The sequence below is a fragment of the Rhinatrema bivittatum genome, chromosome 9, assembly GCF_901001135.1.
Source record: "Rhinatrema bivittatum chromosome 9, aRhiBiv1.1, whole genome shotgun sequence".
Classification (NCBI taxonomy): Eukaryota; Metazoa; Chordata; class Amphibia; order Gymnophiona; family Rhinatrematidae; genus Rhinatrema; species Rhinatrema bivittatum.
In genome coordinates, this window is record NC_042623.1 from 11823921 (window position 1) to 11845462 (window position 21542).

Below are 21542 nucleotides of genomic sequence, written 5' to 3' on the forward strand. Positions count from 1 at the left end.
GGCTGTGTCTGGCAGGCTGCAGGTACAGTAATAACTAGAAGTCCTGGCAGAAAGCAGGTGACTCATGTAACTGGCTGTGTCTGGCAGGCTGCAGGTACAGTAATAACTAGAAGTCCTGGCAGAAAGCAGGTGCTCATGTAACTGGCTGTGTCTGGCAGGCTGCAGGTACAGTAATAACTAGAAGTCCTGGCAGAAAGCAGGTACTCATGTAACTGGCTGTGTCTGGCAGGCTGCAAGTACAGTAATAACTAGAAGTCCTGGCAGAAAGCAGGTGCTCATGTAACTGGCTGTGTCTGGCAGGCTGCAAGTACAGTAATAACTAGAAGTCCTGGCAGAAAGCAGGTGCTCATGTAACTGGCTGTGTCTGGCAGGCTGCAGGTACAGTAATAACTAGAAGTCCTGGCAGAAAGCAGGTACTCATGTAACTGGCTGTCTGGCAGGCTGCAGGTACAGTAATAACTAGAAGTCCTGGAAGAAAGCAGGTGCTCATGTAACTGGCTGTCTGGCAGGCTGCAGGTACAGTAATAACTAGAAGTCCTGGAAGAAAGCAGGTGCTCGTGTAACTGGCTGTGTCTGGCAGGCTGCAGGTACAGTAATAACTAGAAGTCCTGGCAGAAAGCAGGTGCTCGTGTAACTGGCTGTGTCTGGCAGGCTGCAAGTACAGTAATAACTAGAAGTCCTGGCAGAAAGCAGGTGCTCGTGTAACTGGCTGTGTCTGGCAGTTTATGTAGTCCTTTTCGAATGAGTCTGTGAAGCAGGATGGTAGTGGTGCAAAACTGTTTGGAAAGGCCTCAGGATCCAAAGAGGCTGATTTTCTATGCAGTGGCCCTGCTGCTATTAGTAAATGTTTAGATTATTGCAAAGCTTTGTGGTTAGACACGAGAAGGGGGAGATGTGCTGAGGGTGATTTAAATAAAAGCTTTCCATGAAGTGGTCACTTTTAATAATGTTGGAGCCATCCTCTGTGGTATTAATGGAGGAACTGTAGAGCCTCAGTCTCAGATATATGTAAAGTTTTATCCTACTTTTTATTTAACTTGATTTTTTTTTTCTTTTAATTTCAGGATGGTTCAGAAAATGAGGATGAGGAAGGAGAAGAGGAAGAGGAGGAGAACACAGATTACCTAACAGACTCGAACAAAGAAAATGAAACTGATGAAGAAAACACGGTGTGCGGTGTTTATTTCATTTATTACATTTGATTGCCTGCGTTTAAATTACAAATCCCTAAAGTAGGTTAAAACAAAATCCTAATCAGTAAAACATTCATTGCAATCATTAACACATTTTCTCAGCAGACAGTAGACCTCACACATGGGTGACATCAGATGGAGCCCCAATATGGGAAAACCTTTGTCAAAGTTTCTAGAACTTTGACTTGCCACACTGAACATGCCCATCATGCCCTATACTACACAACCACACAGGATCCTCCTTCAGTCTCTTTTTCTGAGGAGCTGCAATGTCACAGTTTGTGAGCTCACTTTTGGCCTTCCTTGGAAAACTTCACTTTTTCACGTAACACAATTTTCTTCATAAATAGCATCTGCATTCAAGGCCGAATCCCCCTCTGTCATCCCTATAGTGTTCCTAGTAAGGGTTTTTGACATTTATTGGTAAGTTTCTTTCATGGTCGATTCCCCGTGGCAGTGGTGCTTCGATGCCTGCTGGCCATCGATGCCCATTGCCATCAATTTTGATGTTGCATCCCGTTTATTTCATCCCATCATACCGCATCCAGGTTTAACCAATGCCCTCGCTGGCCGAGAACTGTGTCCATCACTGATCCTCATGATGAATGTGTCCTCTGCCTGGGGACATCACATGACTTCCAGGGTTGCCGGAAATATGTCCAGATGACCCTGAAAGGGATGTAGTCTTTGTCTCGACAAGATGTAGTACATCTTCAGGTCGAGGAAGTCGGGGCCGTCGTCATCAGCGGACCACGGAGTTGCACTGATGGATGCTGAGCCATCGACATTGGTGGGACCATCGTTGCCGACAGCTGATGGGGCGCTAGAGACCACCATCTGGCTCCTTCAGGCTGAGGACAGCTGGTTCCTTGTCATCAACCTTCGCACCACGGAAAGACCATGTCTAGCATCGGGGAAGCTGAAGAAACATCTGCATCATTCTCAGTTGACCCACAGTGCCCGGCACGGGGATATACCAGCTCATGCTGTCATGCCCCCAAAGTGATCCCTGCAGCGAGGAGTGCCGGGGCTCCGCAATGGTCTCCACTGGTCCAGTTGCCAGTTACCGATCCTTTTTTTGGTTCTGAAAAGGATCTCTCACCCTTTCTTCCTCCCATTCGGTGTTGGCATTGGCAGTGTTTGAGGAGGAGCTCAAGAAGAGAGTACAGTACAATGAAGTGGGACATTGGTTCCCTGGCACTGGAGCCAGCACGGTCCGTCTTGGAGTCGCTGTTGGAGAAACTCCATGCGCTTATCAGCATGTTACCAACCCAGCCTGCATTGGTTCCCGGGTTGGCATCAGTGCCCATCAGAGCACTGCAGCCTCACCCTGCTGATAAGGTGGTCATGGCCGGTTCCTCAGAGGAAGAAGCTCTGTCTAGGCCGGCTGAGATGCTGAGGCCTGCAGACTCCTGTCATGCCCTGCCAGTGCTGTACCTCTGGATGAAGGCCAAGCACCTAGGGCCCTATTCTCTGTCAATATCAGTGAGAATGAGGGCCCCTATGACCACTGGAGGGATGACACCATGGAGTCCTCCACCAATGGCTCTGAGGGTCTCCCCTCAGACCCTTCTCCTCCAGAAGAGCGAAGGAGGTCCCCGCCTGAGGAACTAACCTTTGCTGGTTTTGTGCAGGTGATGGCGGAGGCCATCCCTTTTCAGTTGCTGACAGAGGAGGATGCCAGGCACAAAATGCTTGAAATCGTCCAATTCGTGGAGACCCAAGGAAGTTGTGGCAGTCCCAGTGCACAACATCCTTAAGGAGTTACTGCTGAGGATGTGGGAATACCTCCTCACAGTGCCTCCCATGAATAAGAAAGCTGGGGTTTACCTCATCCAGAATGCTCCTGGTGGTTGAGTGACAGCTTCCCCACCGATTGGTGGTAGTCTAATCCGCTCTCAAGATCCAAGTGGTCTCAGACCCATTCTTTGGCACCCTCAGTACAGGATCACAGAGTGATGGTCGCTCTTGGGAGAGACATTTTTTAGGGAGTCATGCTCATTGCCACATAGCTTCCTACCAGCTCTACATGAGCCAGTTCTCGCAGGACATCTAGAAATAGGTGCAGGAGATGGCCAAGCAGTTGCCTCAGCAGCAGCAGGACACCCTCGTGTTGCTGGTGCATAAGGGCCTGGAGTGCAGAAACAAGAGACCTAAGATGTTTTCGAAACTGCATCAAGGGAATCTCTCCAGTGGGAATCAGCGCCCGCAGAATGGAATGGCTGCAAGACTCTGATCTCCAACCAGAGGTACAAGAAAAACTCACTGATGTGTGTGTGTACTAGGGAGAATCTCTTCGGTGATATGGTGGCCCGAAGAGATGGCCCAAATCCTGGACCACCATGAAACTCTCCACCAGCACTCTGGACCCGTCCTCCTCTGCTAGGAGGTCTGTGAGATCGGGGTAGAAGTCTTTCTTTCACCTGAAGAAGTACTTACCTCTGCCCCCTCATTCCTATCAGCAGCATCAGGACTTCTGCAGCCGACCCAGGCAGCAGAAAGCTCCCAAGGCCCAGCCAGCACCTCTAGTCAGTTCCAGGGATGGGGTTTTGACTGGATCGTAGAGAGTGTAGTCCAGTTACGCATACCCAGGGTGATGGATCTGCCAGTCAGGGGCAAGATGCAGTTCTTTGCGAACCAGTGGCCCAGTATAACCTCTGAGCAGTGGATTCTTTCCATCGTCCATCAAGGCTACTGATTGAACCTATTGGATGCCCCGCCAAATTGCCCGTCAAGCCCATTTTGGGGGCCAGTAGCACATTAGAGAGGTGCTACCAATGGAGCTCTCCTCCCTCTTAATGGCCAGAACGGTCAAGCCTGTTCCATCAGGGCAAAGGTAGCGGGGATTTTATTCCAGGTACTTCCTGATTCCAATGAAAACAGCAGGACTCTGTCTCATTCTAGATCTAAGGGCCATGAACAGAATTATCAGGAAAAGTTCAAGATGGTTTCCTTGGGCACCTTGATCCTCGCCTTTTATAAAAAGGGAACTTGCTATGTTCCCTCGATCTGAAGGACGCATTCACCCATATCGAGATCTTCCCAGGTCACTGGAAGTATCTCCAGTTCATAGTGGGAAAACAGCACTTCCAGTGTTGGGTTTTGTGATTTGGGCTAATGTTAGCTCCACGGGTCTTTGCAATATGCCTGGCCATGGTGGCAGCACACCTCTGCAGGTTGGGGATTCATGTTTTCCCTTATCTGGATGACTGGCTGGTCAAGAGCACAGCTCAGGCAGGGGACGTCGAGACCATGTGTTTGACCATCCAGGTATTGGAGAAACTAGGGTTCATCAACGATGATTATTTGAAGTCCTGTATCAGCCAGTCACTTCAATTGCACTTCATTGGAGCCCTACTAGACATGACTCGAGCCAAGGCCTTCCTGCCTAATCAAAGGGCCACCCCCCTGATGACCATCGCAGCAGAGATTCAACAGAGCCAGCAGGTTTCAGCCTGGCACATGTTGAGGTTGTTGGGCCATGTGGCCGCAATCATTCAGATCACTCCCTTGGCACGACGGTACATGTGCAAAGCCCAGTGCACCCTGAGGTCACAGTGGTGCCAGACCACACAGAATCTCCAGGGTTGCATCCAAGTCACCTCACCCCTCCGGGACTCCTTGTCCTGGTGGCATGTACTTTCAAATCTGGAACAGGGGGATCTCTTTTCAAGGTCCTCCTATCCAAATCAACCTAACCACGAAGCGTCCACTGGGGAGCTCATGTAAATGGGCTCAGCACCCAGGGTCTCTGGCCTATCCAGGAACACTGTTGCCAAATTAGTTTCCTGGAGCTTCAGGCGATCGGTACATGCTGTGGGCTTTCAGAGATCGGCTGTCCAATAAAGTTGTCCTTATTCAAACAGACGTCCAAGTGGCAATGTGGTGTGTCAACAAGCAGGGAGGTGTGTCAGGACAAGGGAACCATGATCCTGATAGCACCTCACTGGCCACGCCAATACTTCAGGACCTCTCCATCCACAGGCACATTCCCTTGGGAAAGAACCTGCTTCTGATCACTCAAAGCGACGAGTGCCTACAACATCCCAATCTTCAAGCCTTATCCCTGACAGCATGGATGTTGAAAGGTTAATCCTTCAGCCACTTAACCTTTCTGAGCCAGTTTCCCGTGTCTTGATTGCTTCACGGAAGCCTTCCACAAGAAAAGCTTACTCTTACAAATGGAAAAGGTTTACGTCATGGTGCTCTTCTCAGTCCCTTGACCCCCTTTCCTGTCCAATCCCAAAATTTCTGGACTATCTCTGGCATCTATCAGTCAGGTCTTAAGATTTCCTCCATTAGAATGCATGTCAGCGCGGTAGCCGCCTTCCATATCAGTACACCCCCTTGTAACACGTTTTTTGAAGGACTTGCTCCACATCAAGCCTCCGCTACATCCTCCAGCCCCTTCTTGGGACCTTAATCTAGTTCTGGGTCGGCTCATGAAACCACCTTTCGAGCCTCTTCACTCTTGTGACCTTAGATATCTCACATGGAAAGTGATTTTCCTTTTGACAATCACTTCCGCTCGCAGAGTTAGTGAATTACAGGCTCTAGTTACCTATCTGCCTTACACTAAACTTCTGCAGGACTGGGCGGTACTCTGCACTCACCTGAAATTGTTACCTAAGGTAGTTTGGGATTTTCATCTTAATCAATCCATCATACTACCTACCTTTTTTCCCAGGCCCCATGCCAACCCAGGAGAACAGGCTCTGCATACCCTTGACTGTAAACAGGCTCTAGCGTTTTACCTAGACCATACAGCTCCCCACAGGGAAAACACTCAATTGTTTGTCTCTTTCCACCCTAACAAGTTAGGGAAGCCTGTGGGTAAGCAGACTCTCTCCTCCTGGTTGGCGGACTGCATATCCTTTTGCTATCAGCAAGCGGGCATTCCATTCCAAGACCGTGTTAAAGCACACTCTGTGAGGGCCATGGCAACTTCAGTAGCGCACCTACGCTCGGTGTCGCTTCCTGACATTTGCAGAGCTGCCACCTGGAGTTCTCTCCACACCTTTGCAGCCCACTATTGCTTGGACAAAGCCGGAAGACAAGATTCCATCTTCAGCCAGTCTGTCCTTCGTAACATGTTTACTACGTGACGTACCAACACCCTTCCGCCTGCCTGGTGGGGTTCAGGATGCCCTCTACCAAATTCCACCCCAGTTGTGCCTGTTGCACGCCATTGGGTATCTTTGGTGCATGTTCGGACATCCTCAGCTCGGTTCTCACCCATATGTAAGGACTACCATCCTGCTTGTCCTGTGAGAAAGCAAAATGTTGCTTACCTGTAACAGGTGTTCTCACAGGACAGCAGGATGTTAGTCCTCACGAAACCCGCCTGCCACCCCACGGTGTTGGGTTCGTAACGTTTTGTTTTATTTTTCGGCACTGCCTGTAGCGTTCAAATAAGACTGAAGGGGGACCCCTGCTGGCTGCAGGGTTAGTGCCATGCTGGGCATGCCAGTAGGGACCAGTCAAAGTTCTGGAAACTTTGACAGAAGTTTTCCGTGATTGGGTTCCATCCTGATGATGTCACCCATATGTGACATCATCAGGATGGAGCCATATGTGAGGACTAACATCCTGCTGTCCTGTGAGAACAGCTGTTACAGGTAAGCAACATTTTGCTAACTGCAAGCAGGGCTTGCTGAGATGATCTTTGGGACTAGTGCAACACTTTTTTGATTAGAGAAACCTAAAAAACGCACAGAGAATATTCCTTTTCTGGTCCACTGTAACTAATACCCATGTTTGAACTAAGAGTAAGTGAAGCAAACTTCACCGTACCACAGTGCTGTATTCCCCATTGACACTTACCACCCGCACACAGGCTCATTACATTATATGTTAGAGACTGTCAGCAAGTAAAGATGGAGACTAGTAGGAGTCAACACATTTTATCATAAGGTTCATTCATTGTATTTATTTATAATTTACATTTCTTTTTTTTCCATTTAAAATGTATTTGGTAATTAAAGAAACCAGCACAGCTTAATGTAGAACAATTCCAAAAAAAACAACAAACCACAAGAAAAGATTTTTTGTACATTCATATTATCAAACCCCTCTCAAGGCACTGTGTGTAAGCAATCATGAACATAGAGAAAAAGATCCCCCGAGTTCCCCGAGACTCAGTAAAATAGTACAGACATAAACACAAGTTATAGGTGAATAACAGGAGCAGGAAGCTAATAATAGAGCATGCACCCCCTTCCTCCCCCTAACTACCGTAAGATATCCCCTATACCTCCCCCTACCTTATTTCAGTTACATCCCTTTATTTGCAAGCAGATATAATGAGGCCACTTCTTTTCAAATGTATCCGCCAGTTTATGTTGCATCGCAGTTAACTTGTTCAGATAATGAGCTCTACTCAATCTTTGAATCACCCTTTGTAAAGGCAGAATTGTGGTCTCCTTCCAAGCGTGAGCAATCTCTCCCCTGGCAGTGAGGATTATTCTGTATAAGGAATATTTAAAAGAAAAAAATAGCAGGTCCTTGGGTATTTGCTCTCCCACCATCTCTGGGCATTCCCGCCACATGTGGGAAAAGGTCCCTACCATCCCACCCCCTCGCCAGCATGAATCTCCCAGTCCAGGAGACAATATGGACACCCAGCCGCTGTAAAATACCACCTAGAAAGCAACTATAGTAGCTGAAATTGAACTCAGTTTAGTACCGAGGAGAGACAAATCCCATTTCCTTTCCCCAAGTGCCCCTTTCAGATCTTTCTCCCAGCCCACAGAAGTAGCTTAAGGTCTTTATGTAATAAGTTACAAATTCTGGAGATTTTATTTATTTATTTATTTATTTATAAGCTTTTATATACCAACAAACATTGGGAACATCTCATCGTTTCACATCCCCTTGTCACAAAGATCCCCTTGTCACAAAGCCCATCAAAGAGAGATTTACCCTGAGTAAGACCTTCCCACACCCCTCTCTGAGGAATGAAGTGACGCACCTGAAGGCAGCAAATGAAATGCGTGCATTACCTCCTGAAAAGATGTTAAGCACTTTACCTTCCCAGCATTTAACCAATACTAAAGAGCAACCAGGAATGATTGGAAATGTTTTTATAGGTCTCCTTATCACCCACCTCTCCCAGACTTTGAATGTAAGAGCAATGGTTGGAGGGAGTACGCCCTGGCAATTCACGAGCCGAGACTGGTGAACCCACCTCCTACCCTCCCCGCTTCTAACTTACATTTCTGGGGTGCTTCTGCAGGATTGATTGGCTGTAACTCCTCTGATTAAAGTACAAGCTCTGAGGAGATGGGGACTTCAGCGCGTTGTAAAGGGGAGCAGTGTAGGAGTGAGAGGGTCTGCAGTAGTGTGTCCCTGTTTTGCGAAGATCCGCTCACGTTTGGGGAATCTGCGTTCTAAGAATGTCTTGCTTATCACAGGATAACAGCCCGAGTGATAGCTGGAACCTGAGGAAGGGAATAAGGAAAAGTGACTGGCAGGTATTCTGAGGCATGCTCACATCTTGGATGGAAGGGAGCCGGCTAAACAGATCTAAATCCAGAACAACAATTTCAGATCAGCCTCTCCACATATCCTGCCCTTTTTCTCTGTTACAAAGCACAACTTTAAGGGACTGCTAAGTTTTGCTACCAATCTGTTAAAAACGAAAAGGGTAATTTTCAAAGACCTCCACAGAGTCCCATGTATGCACGTATACGGCCGCGTGGAGATCTGCTACAGTATTTTATAACCTGCACAGATTGTAAAATGCACAAATGCCTGAAATGCATTGAAAGTGTATACACCTCCTACCTACATATGCGCGTGTGTTTTTATACACGCAAAGAAAAGTAGAACTTGCTGACGTAAACCCCTGATTTATCTGCAGAAGTTGGTACATTTTCAAACGTGTGCATAATTGAAATCACCAGTTTGCTGATACCTCCACCAATTCACCCAGACCTTCTCCAGGTCATTGAGACCCTCCTCGATCTTTTCATCCTGAACTCTCCCCCCCTCCTCCCCGTTATTCAGACCTCCCATCCGACAGTAGATGAGTTTATCAACTGCGCTGCTTAGCTGCTGTAAAATTGTGCAGATAAGTTGCCAGATGTACTCTCAGAAGCCTGTAATAAAATAACCACTTGGGCGCATAAGTCTTGGCCCTGCCTGGAATGCCGCTTATTTGCATATGTAAACCAAACGTATGCGCATGCTTTTGATAATCTAAAATAGCAGATGCACAGTTACAAGCTACTTATGCACATCTATGCTAATTTTGTGTGCATTAACTCTGAAGGGTGACTTCATATTTCCTATTTCACACACACCCCGCAGCGTAAAAAGGTCGTCTTTTCTGCATGTAGCTTCATATTGTGTTGTGAAGCTTTCCTCAGGGATCCATCAGGTACAGCCTCCATTGCTTTTTATTCTTTTCTCCCACGTCTCTTTCATACAGTGTAGCAGCCACCATGTAGAGAAATGTTCACTGCTGTCCTTTCATCACTGCCTGGTTTATTTCGCTTTCCATCTCGAGCCCCTCACCCCCAGGAGTTGGAGCGCACAGGACAGGAGCTTCCCAGAGGGGTTGTATGGGCTGCCGGTAGAAGCCACAGCTCCGGGTTCTGCTTCACATTAGGGTTTCTCTCATTGCCTGAGAAATAGCAGTCTTGCTTTTTTTTTTTCCCCCTTTTTCATCCTTGATGAAATAAACTTTTCAGAGCCTTAAAGAAATAAGTTCATTAAAGTAAATGTATTGATCAATAGTCTGTTTAATCCAGAGGATTTTATTTACTATGAGGATGTGTAATTAAGTGCTTTGAATGCACTGACTCATGGGTTTCACTTTCCCCTCCCAAAAAAAATCTTTTATTTAAAGTATCCATAACAGATTGTGCCCTAAATACAAGCTAACTGATATCTCTGGTTAGGTTTCTTATGGCCTAATAATGAAACTAGGGGGGGTTTCTGTTTTCTCCTAGGAGGTAATGATTAAAGGAGGCGGGATTAAACACGTCCCCTGTGCAGAAGATGAAGATTTTATCCAGGCTTTAGACAAAATGGTGCTGGAAAATCTGCAGGTATCCACACAGTTAATCTGTTCATCCTACTACTACTATTTAACATTTTTATAACACCCAACAACATACTCAGCGCTGTACAAACAGACAGAAAGACAGTCCCTGCTCAATAGAGCTTACGGTCTAATAAGACAAACATGCAGGACGAGAGACTTGGTTAAAACACAAAGTTAAGACAAAAGCAGACGATCAGGCATACGATTTAAAAACCTAGGATACTGAATTTTACAAATTGAGATATTTGTTTACCTGGCACTGTACTGGAGAATTTCCAAGGGTGCAGTATGCATTTAAAACTAATTTTTTACCACAACATTACAAACAAAAAAGCCAGTATCCTGTCCCAAAGAGTTTCGTCTAAACTGTGAACAGATGGAGGTTTAGGGACTTTTCAAGATCAGTATTTGGTAAATGGGAAACAATGAAGAGAGAACTCCAGTTTTATGGCTTTCTGCCTTCACATTACACTTTTTTGAAAGTCATTACGTAGATAAATACGTCTTCCTTGCCCAGCTGACAGAAGTACAATGTATCTAGATCCATGGGTGATATCACAAAAATTGCTCGCACATCCAGGGTAATAGCAGTGCCTTTTACTCAGAGCGAGTTGGAACATTTTCAGCTGCAACATCCTGTGCAGGATAAGAGCACCTTTGGAGATGGCCTGTAACAGGCTGTGAAACTGAAGCTGTTTACTTCCTGTGCCACGGTTTAATGGAAGCTTTCACCCCAGCCTTGTTGATGGGTGTCACAACTAGAAGATCAGACGTGTTAAAGACAAAAGTATGTCTGCTGATCCCACCTGTGACTTGTTCCAGAACCTAGAAACCAGTAAAACCTTGGTCCACTTGGTTAGTACTATGGCATCCCATTTTTATAATAGTCCTGAGCCAACCTACATTTTATAAAGTTATTTTATAGCAGAATTTGATGATGCAAGAAATAAAATACAGTAATTTCTGTACAGAGATTGCATTCCTTTTCCATAAAGGAGATCTCGGTTTTTTTAGAGTTTGCCTGTCCTGGAGCTGCAGCCTTGCAGTATATCAAGTAAACAAGCTAAGCCAGCATCTAATTATCATCTCAGTCATCCACCTTTTTAGGCCCTAATAAAAAGAGACACTGGGGCCATAGTTTTTCTGGTTCTTTAAGCCATCTTGGTTAGAGGAATACTGAAAGCAGAGTGCTGCCAGCTCGGTCTCACAGGTCAGATATATTAGTCATTATCTTACATTGAGCAAGTTGCTTACCCTCCCTTTGCTCAAATTTAGATTATAAACTCTTTGGGCTAGGACATGAATCATATTATATCAAGCTCTGTATACATGGAAACTATATCAAAAATTGGTATAGGAAAATTGGTTCTTGCCTACTAATGTTCGTTCCTGTAGTACCACAGATCAGTCCAGAGTCCTGGGTTTTGCCTCCCTTCCAGCAGATGGAGACAGAGAAAGTTTTGTAGGCACCGCCTCTTAACCCACTGTGCTACCTGCATCTCCTCAGTATTAATCAGTACCCAAGCAGGAAATAAAAAAAAGAAAATAGAAACTTTGAACCAAGCCCTACTCTAAAACTTAATCAGAACAAGCAGGGTAACTAATAAAAACAATTGATCAGAGAAAACTAGTACCATCCTTCAGAATTACGCCCCTGATAAAATAACCAGGTTGAGCAGATTTTCCATGTATTTTCCCCTTCCATTGGGCGGAACTCTGGACTGATTTGTGGTACTACGGGAATGAAAATTGGCAAGTAAGAACCAATTTTCCTTTCCCTGTACATACCCAGATCAGTCCAGACTCCTGGGATGTACCAAAGCTTCCCTAACTGGGGTAGGACTACAAGAGTCCCACTCGACTGGCACTTTCATTGAAATTACCAACATCCAACAAGTGGACATCCAACCGGTAGTGTCTGGTAAAGGTATGTAAAGACTTCCAAGTAGCCCCTCTACAAATCTTTTGCAGTGACACAAGCTGACACTACCCAGGAGGCTGCCTGCGAACGGGTAGAATGAGCCCTTAATCCCTCTGGGATAGGACAACCAGAACAATATGTATGTGGAACAAATTGCTTCCTTCAACCATCTTGCAATCGTTGCCTTTGAAGCTTTCTGCCCCTTTTTGACACCACTCCAGAGTATGAAAAGGTGATCCGACAATCTAAAGCTGTTAGTGATCTCCAGGTATCGTAACAAGGCTCTCCTGATGTCCAAATGGTGCAATTCCTTGGCATGAGGTGAGCCAGCCTCCAAATTTGGAAAAGCTGAGAGCTGCACTGACTGACTCAAGGGAAACTCCGACACCACCTTCAGTAAAGGATTTCCTCAGCCGACAGCAGCTGGATCCAAGACAGTGGGAATTATTGGAAGAAGCAATAACTCTCTTCTGGCGCAAGTGGGGTAAACAATGATATGCCAGAATCTGAAACTCTGAGAAGATTCCCTGCGTGAGAGGGCTTGCAGCTGTATTCGCCTGGCAGAGCAAATAGCCACCAGGAAAACTACCTTCAAAGTGAGGTCTTTAACTGTAGCCCTCTTCAGAGGCTCAAAAGGCGTGGCGCACAAACTCCCGAGGATGAGGTTGAGACGCCATGAAGGACAAGTCTTACGAAAGGGGGGGCCGCAAATGTTTGGCTCCTCGGAGGAAACGCACAACGTCCAGGTGCGCCGCTAGGGTGAACCCACAGACCTTGCCTAACAAGCAATCCCAAAGCCGAGACATGAAGCTTCAGGGAACTAAAGGAAAGGCCTTTTTGTAAAAAAAAGCTAGAGCCTGCACCACTGACGTTTTTCCAAATGTCCACACTGCTCTCAGCATACCAAGACTCAAAATCTTTCCAACCCTGACATACACCAAGGAAGTAGAGATCTTTCAAGCTTTTAGTAAGGTAGAGATGAAGTCCTCCGGGTAACCCCTCTTTCTTAATTTCCTCCTTTCTAAAGCCAAGCCACAAGACAAAAGTGATCCGCTTGATCTGAAAATATAGGACCTTGACTCAGAAGGTTATGCAGAAGACCTAGCTTCAGAGGCCTGTCCACTGCCAAGTTGATCAGATCCACAAACCAAGGCCTCCTTGGCCACTCTGGCGCCATGAGAATCACCCTTTCTGGGTGAATCTCTACTCTTCTTACAACCTTGCCCACCAGGGGCCACGGAGGAAACACGTACAGTAGAATCTCGTGAGGCCAAGGCAGTACCAGAGCATCAACCCCTTCTGCTCCCTACTCTTCTGCGACTGAAAAATCACGGTGCTTTGGCATTCCTCCTGGTCGCCATCCGGTCCAGATGAGGTTTACCCCACTTGCGCCAGAAGAGATTTATCGCTTCTTCCAATAATTCCCACTGTCCCGGATCCAGCTGCTGTCGGCTGAGGAAATCCGCCTATGTGTTGTCGGATCCTGCTATATGCAACGCTGCTGTCAAGGCCAGGGCATTAGCATTTCCGCTTTCAGAGCAACCGCTGAGCTCTTGGTTCCTCCCTGACAGTTGATGTAGGCCATCATCGTCACATTATCCGAGAGGACTCGGACTGCGCAATTATGCAGGAGGGGGAGAAATTCCAGGAGAGCCAACCGTACTGCTCTTGTCTCTAAACAATTGATGGACCAGGACACTTCCTCCGGTGACCACTGTCCCTGTACGAACTGGAATTGGCGAGCAGCTCCCCATCCAGACAGGCTGGCATCGGTGTCACCAAGATTCCAACAAGGCCTCCACAACAGACTGGATCGGGCAGACTCCAAAAGCGGCAGGAGAAGGTGAAACTGTTCCGACTTCGTAACCCACTGGGAAAGTAGGGCTGTCTGAAGTGGTTGCATGTTCCCAAATGCCCATGGGACTAACTCCGAGGTGGAAGCCATGGATCCGAGGACCTGCAAGTAATCCCAGACCGTGGGAACCTGGATCTCCAATAGCCTCTGAACTTGCAACTGCAATTTAGAAATTTGATCTTCCGTGAGAAAAACCTTCCTCACGCAGGTGTCGAAGTGTGCGCCCATAAATTCCAAGACCTGCGTTAGCGAGAGCTGGCTCTTGGTCAGATTTACCACCCAGCCCAAGGACTTCAGGTGGCATAATACCAGGTCCACTGCCTGAAGGCAAAGCTCTTCAGACCGCTCGAATGAGCCAGTCATCCAAATACAGGTGAGTGCTGCTGCCACCTCTTCCGTGACTTTGGTGAATGTTCTCGAAGCTATGGCTAGACCAAAGGGCAGAGCACAAAACTGAAAATGCTCCCCCAGAATCATGAACCTCAAATATTGCTGATCATCCTCGCTTATCCCAATGTGCAAATACGCCTCCATTAAATCCATGAATGCCAGAAATTCTCCGTTTTGGACAGCTGCTATGACCGATCTCAGAGTTTCCATCCTGAAACAGGAAACCTTGAGCATGATGTTCATCTTCTGCAAGTCTAGGATGGGTCGAAAGGTCCCTTCCTTTTTTGGTACCACAAAATAAATGGAATAACCTCCCTTCCCCCACCCTTGCAGGGGTATAGTGACAATGGCATCCAACATCCTTATTCTTTGGATGGTTTGGCAGACGATAACTTTCTTTGCTGGGGATGCACAGGGAGAGGACATGAAAAGGTTTCGAAGAGGCTGAGCAAATTCTAAAGCGTAGCTGTTTTCTATTATACTTAAAACCCACTGGTCAGACGTGATTTTGACCCCACTCACCATAAAACATGTCAACCGACCTCCGATTGTTGGCACTGGGGAGCGAGCCAGCCTTTCCTCATTGTGAGGGTTTGGGTCCACTGGATCCCAGGCCTGAGCCATCATGACTGGCCCTCTGGTTCCAAAAGGACTGGGACCAGGACTGCAACCTCCCCGAGGTCTGCTTCTGACCAGTGCTTGGAGCTCTGTTCTGTTTAAATCGTCTCTGGTTCCAAAAATGGGAACAGACTGGTTGAAATCCCTTGGACTCTTTCGGCTTATCTTCCGGTAACTTATGCGCCTTATTCTACCCCAAGTGGCAGATGAGCTGTTCCAGGGCCTCGCTAAAAAGCAATTTGCCCTTGAAAGGAAGTGCTGCCAACTGTGCCTTTCAAGAAACATCCGCTGACCAGTTGCGCAGCCACAAGAGCCTTCTAGCGGAGACCGCTGATAACATAGTTCTTGAAGTATGAATGGGGTCATATAGAGCATCTGCCCCATAGGCGACTGCTGCTTCCAAATGCCCTGCTTGTTCCACTTCTTGGGGCAACAAGATCATGGCATTCTGTAATTGCTGCACCCATCTCAAGCTTCTGCAGAGCATAAAGCTACTGCATACTGCCGACCTAATGCCAAGAGCGGATACCTCAAAGATCCTGTTGAGATATACTTCCAGCTTTTGATCCTGCAAGTCCTTCAGAGCAGCCGCGCCAACCACTGGAATGTTGGTCCTCTTCGTAACCGCGGATACCGAAGCTTCCTCCTTTGGTACTCTGAGGAGTTCCAAAGTCTCCTCTGGAAGGGGATAGAGCTTGTCCATAGCCCTACTGACTTTCAGGCCAGTATTCAGAGTGTCCCACTTCCTGACCACCAACTGCTTCACCATTCTGTGAAAAGGCAACTTTGTGGTAGGACCTCTTGGACCCACAATGACCGGGTCCACTGTGTCTTGGTCTTGCTCCTCCTGTGGAACCGTAATTCTCAACTCCACAAGCGAATGAGGGGACCCAGTTCTTCTCTCTGAAAAAGGCGCACTACCTTGGGGTCATCACCCTCCAAGGACTGGGGCTTCTCCGAACCCTCATCCTGAGGGCCTTGGGAGCCTGTGGGTATAGGAGCCTCAAGAGGGTCATTGAGGGCCACTCCTTGGTCCGACTCCTCTGAAGATACGACGTCCGCCGCACCACATCCACCCAGCGCCTTGACCATTCAGATCTTATTGGCTCCCACAAGGTCCGGATCTTTGAATCTCTTACTTGATGGGCTCCCAGAAGGTCTGCTTTTAAAAGGATAAGACCGTTTTGGCCTCCCAGGCCATGTAGGCCTGCTGCAAGAGTAAGATGAAATCTAGAGAAAAGGAAGGAAAATCCTGCCCATTCCCCCTCCAAGGGATCCAGCTTCTCATCCTCCTGCCCCTCCATGCCTCCCCCCGGGGCTCGAAACTGCTGAGGACAGCATTGGAGGGAGATCTCTCTCCCCCAGCTGCATGATCCTCCCAAGCAGAAACAGTCTCTCCAAAATGGCTGTCATTCCCGCGCTCAGTGGGACAGGTCAGTTGCGCTGCCTGAAGCAGCTTGCAGCTGACAAGGACCATGCTGCCGCAAAGTGGCTATTTCCAATCCCCACGAGGAGCCTTCTCCACCAGGGAGGCAGCGGGAGCACATCCCAGCATGAGAGAGCCGCGTGCCCAGCTCACCACATGCTGTGCAGTGGCTGGAGCGCACCATGATCGACCTTTGGGGAATCTCGCTCTCAGCACTGGATACCCACATGGCTGGAGGAAGACAGCCACAGTAAACTCCTCACCCCCCACAAGCCTCCTGGAGAGGAAAGGATCTGAAGTGCCGCTGCGATCCCGCAATGAACAAGCGCCTCAGTCAGGTGTTTGGTTTTTTTTTTTGTTTATTTTAAACTTGAATAAACTTTAATAAAAATGTGTACTTCCCTGAAGAAGAATGGTAGCAGTGTCCCAGTCAATAGTGCTGAAGAGGGAGGGAGCCAGACCATGGGCTGTCACTTCCGGCACCGAGACCCCGAGAAAACTTGGGGTCCCCAAGCCCTGCTCATTCTAGCCTGCCACCAGGAGGGATGGTCCCATCAGGACCTGCCAACCTCCTGGGAGGCACCTTGATCCAAAAAGTCTAAAAGCAAAAATCTGTGTTTTGTTTTTTTGGGGGTTTTTTTTAAATCAGATATAGAATAGCAGGTTTTGCACCACCTCCATCTGCTGGAGACAGAAACACTGAGGAGATGCAGGTGGCTCACCGGGTTAAGAGACGGCGCCTGCAAAACTGTCTCCATCTGCTGGAAGGGGAGGCAAAACCCAGGAGTCTGGACTGATCTGGGTACGTACTGGGAGCTAATGTTTGTAAGTATTGAAAGTAGAAGAACTCAAACTTATTGTTATAAGGAAATTGATTTTGTAGCAGGTTTTGTGATTTTGTCATCTTTCGAGTTTGTCCGAAATGGAAGATGCTTCAGACTGCGCTGTGTTTGCCACCCTCAGCAACGCAGCGGGGAGTCTGTGAAAGTGCACCAGCTGGACGTTGCCATTCCCCTGCACTTGAAGAGCCAGCTGAAGAAAGGCCCTCCTCTGGGCAGCGGGGAGGGGGATCCCGAATCTGCAGATACCATGCCGTTCGTCATGCTCACCCGAAGAGGCAACAAGCAGCAGGTAAGAAGAGAGGGCGTGAGTGACTGCTCCACGCCTACATTTTCAGGTCTTGAGAACCCAGCAGTGTGCGGTCTTCTTGAATCACAACTAATGCTGCTGTCTGAGCTACAGGGATATACGATGACAGCAAGAACCTTTAGCGGTATGTCGAATATCTGAGGGTATTTCTTTGAACAGCACTAACTAACACAAAGATGTCCCAGGTCTAGATACAAAGAAACAGTCAAGGGGTCAGTAAGGGTAGACCTCAATAAAGCCACCATAAGAGCTGTCACGCTCTGCAGAAAGACTGAAGACTGGCTTGAGGCAGAGCTCCTGAAATAATGGGGAGTTTCCTTAGTTTTCCATGGTTTAGTGAGTTTGTATGTTTGCTGATCACAATTCAACAAATGCAGTTCATGGGGGGAATGCCTGGATTACAGACTGGGTTTATGATCTCAATCACTAGTCTCAGTCACTGGACACATCTGCAACATGGGGTCCATTTAATATACTGCTAGGAGGAGGTCTGTAAAGGCAAGGGGCATCCAGCTCTTATTCTGAGATTTATTTATTTAACACTTTTCTATACCGACCTTCATGGTTAAATAACCATATCAGATCGGTTTACATCGAACTGGGTAAATTGTAACAAAAACAATCATATAAACAGAAGAAGCAAAGTTACATTCAACAAGGAGAGGAAACTTGGAAGCTTAAGCAGCTGGAAAGAGAGGCCTAAGAGGGCAGTTAACTAAGAACATAATACAATTGAGGAATAAGGACTAGTGCTTATTTAAGTACTTAGAAGAGGTAGAAAGTTCCATCGCTCATGAAGAGTGTTAGATGCACTAGAAGATGGGATTAGTGGTGAAGGACTTGGACATGTCTCCTCTAGGTTTGGCAATTAGTGCTTCACTTGCTGGTGTGAAAACATCTCATTGCAAATAGACCTTTTGCTCGTGTGGGTATGATAGCAAAGTGCTTGAGAGGAAATGGGGCAACCTATTAATGCATAGTCAGTGGAAAGGAAACGCTGGCCTTTGTGGGCTGAGAAAGAAGGCAGACCTTGTTCTGGAGAATTTGTTTGAATGTTTGCTTTAGGGAGTAGGTCCTTTCTGGCAGAACTCCTCTGTTTTCCTAGAAATGCAGACATTTGTAGGCTTACAGAAATGCTTTTTGAGTCTTGAGTTAATGAAGGATGTCTTTGTCCACAGCTGATGTTTTCAGAAGTAACACTGTATGTATGTTTTCAGTAGCTCATTGTATGCCGGGCAGACTCTGAGGTGTGTCCTCTTATGTCAGTGTAGCCTTAAGGAAGTCAGTGGAGTCTTTTCTTTCATAATTCTCATTTGCATTTGTTTCCATTTGGTTAGCAAAATTTAAGAAATCTTATGGCTTTAAAAAGCTTTGATCTTCAGTCAAGAGCAGGGTTTTTCACTTTTAGGCTATATTTCACCGACAAGCTTCTGTCTTGAAACTTTAAATGTTAGTTTAGATCAGTAGTCCTTAAAGGACTTAATAATCAAACTATCCAAATAAAGCTTTAAGCTCGGATTTCCTGCAATAATCAAAGCAAAATTATGCAGTGTTGTTTAGATGATTGCCCCCACCCCCTTTGAAAGTCCCACCGGCGGCTGAAGAAAGTAGAGGCCCAAGAGGCCACCAGTGGACACCATCCCACCAGCGGCTGAGAAGAGAACCCCACCAGGAGAGAGCCCGGTTGACTACTCCTCATTTATTTATTTATTTAAAGTTTTTATCTACCGACATTTGTGCGATCATCATGCCAGTTTACATCGAATAGTTAACAAAAGAGATGAAGTTACATAAAAACTAGGGTGGGAAGAACCGGGGATGCAAAGAGAGACAGGGATATCAAAGTTATGACAGAAAGTAGAGGATATAACCAAGTAAGTTCAATAAATTAGTTATTTGAGTATTTCAACCAGAAGATAAAACAATCAATAACCATGTAACAGTAACCATGTGCCGGCCCCACAGAATTCCAAACTCTTGCATCTACCACATGCTCTATGCTAATCTCGTGGGGGGGGGGAGGTGTAAATGGGAGGCTGCCTCGGGTGTGTTGGTATGAATGGGGGAGGTGAATGGGAGGCTGCCATGGAGGGGTGAGTTGTGAATGGGAGCCTGCTGTGGGATGGGACGGGAGTGTGAATGGGAGACTTCCTGGGAGAGTGTATATGAGAGAGAACATGTAGGAGTGAAACCTTATGTGTGTGTGTGGGGGGGGGGAGCACGTATGTGTGGTAGTAGGAGCCTGCATGTGAGAGCATAAGAGTAGGAGCCTCTGTTCGTGTGGGAGTGGCAGCCTTCTTGTGAGAATGAGAACCTGTGTGTGTGAGCCTGTGTGTTTGTATGGGAATGTGAACCTGTGTGTGAAAGAGAATGTACAAGTGAGAGCTTGTGTCTGTGAGATGGAATGGGAGCCTGCATGTGAGAGAGAGTTTGTGGGAGTGGGAGCTTGTGTGTATGTGAGAGAGAAGCATGCAAGAGAAGGGAGTGTGTGTGTGTGAGAGCACATGTGAGCAAGTGTGTGTGTGTGTGTGTGTGTGTGTGTGTATGAAGGAAGAAGGAAAGAAGAGGAGAGAGAAGAAACAAGATATCCTGAAAAAGGAATTACAAAAAGAAAGACAAGGGGGAACAAAGAACCTGGGACCAAACAATTAGAAAAATAAAACAGAGCAAAAAACAAAAATAAAAACGTTGGGCTTTCAGTGATTGAAATGTGCCATCTTCGGGAATATGCATTTCTTATATATTTGTATTTTGCTGTTTCTTCACAGAATCTAGTTTCTCATGCTTTTCACTTCATTTTTCTCCGCTTATTTCTAATTTGCAGTCCCTTATTCTGTATTAGGTAAGGATGTGTCTGTATTGCACATGTGTGACAGAGGGACAGTATTTTGGCTGGTGTGTAGTTTCTCTGTAGGGGGAGCACTTAGGGATGACAAAGCCATAGCAGAGACTAAATGAATTCTTTGCTTCAGTATTCACGGAGTAAGATGTAAGACACACCAGAAATGATATTCAAAGGTTATAATTTAGAGCAGGGCTTCCCAAACTGTGGGTCGGGACCCCAAATGGGATCGCAGGTGCTTCAAATGTGAGCACTCTTCAGGTGCCAGTAGCATTAATAGTGGGAGTCAGCACGAGGCCTATGCGCGAGCACATGCTGATAGGTCCTGCAGTGGCACTGGCTTTGCCTGAGTTTCTGTGGTAACAGGAAGCCCTGCATGAGGGAGGGATCAGGGCTGCTGCAGGCCCCATGCTGACTTTCATTAGTAAAGCTGCTGCAGATCAGTCAGGTTTGGGACTAGCCATGAGGGGAGAGGAGGAGGTTGCCACTGCTCCTTTCTCCTCAGCCCTCACTAAATCCACCCAAGTAAAATGTTGCTTGCCTTCTATTCCCACCAGTTGTCATTTACCTGTGGCCCAGGAACCAAATGAAAATGTTGCCACTGCCCCTGGCCAGGGGGGATGTTTGGCGAAAGGAGATGGATGAAAAGCAGGAGAGGTTTGAGAGTTGGATAAAGTGAAGAGGGATTGGCTGTGGAGGGTGAGGGAGGGAGGGAATGACAGAAGAGGTGGGAGTAAGAGGGGGATGTGCTGCATGGAATGTGAGAGAGAAGTCAGAGGGGAAGAGGCTCTCTTGGATGATGTCAGCAGCCCAGTCTTATATAAATGCTCTTCAGACCTAGCTGCTTTGCCTCAGCAACATGTCTCCTGCCTTTGCAGTCTATGTGGCCTTGAGTTCCCAGTTCCTGTCTCCTGTGTTCCTGATTCTTTATCCTGCCTTGCCTCACCTTATCTTCCTTGTACAGCCTGCCTTGCCCTTCTGTATCATCCAGTGTCTTCAGTGTGTATTTGTCTACCCCTGGCCTGACCCTTCAAACCTTGACCTCTTGCCTGGACCTGACCATGATTGTCTGCTGACTGGACCTGACCATCTTTTAGCT

At 47.0% G+C, this 21542-nt stretch overlaps 1 protein-coding gene across 1 annotated transcript in view; it reads left to right on the top strand.

Moving 5' to 3' along the window:
* LOC115099014 (regulator of nonsense transcripts 2-like) overlaps positions 1-21542 on the top strand; it is a 91576-nt gene that overhangs the window by 47467 nt on the left and 22567 nt on the right. Inside the window, exons 5-7 of the mRNA XM_029616254.1 lie at positions 1065-1169; positions 10148-10246; positions 17416-17583. Of these exons, the coding sequence (XP_029472114.1) occupies positions 1065-1169; positions 10148-10246; positions 17416-17583 (372 nt within the window). The remainder of the gene's footprint in view (positions 1-1064; positions 1170-10147; positions 10247-17415; positions 17584-21542) is intronic.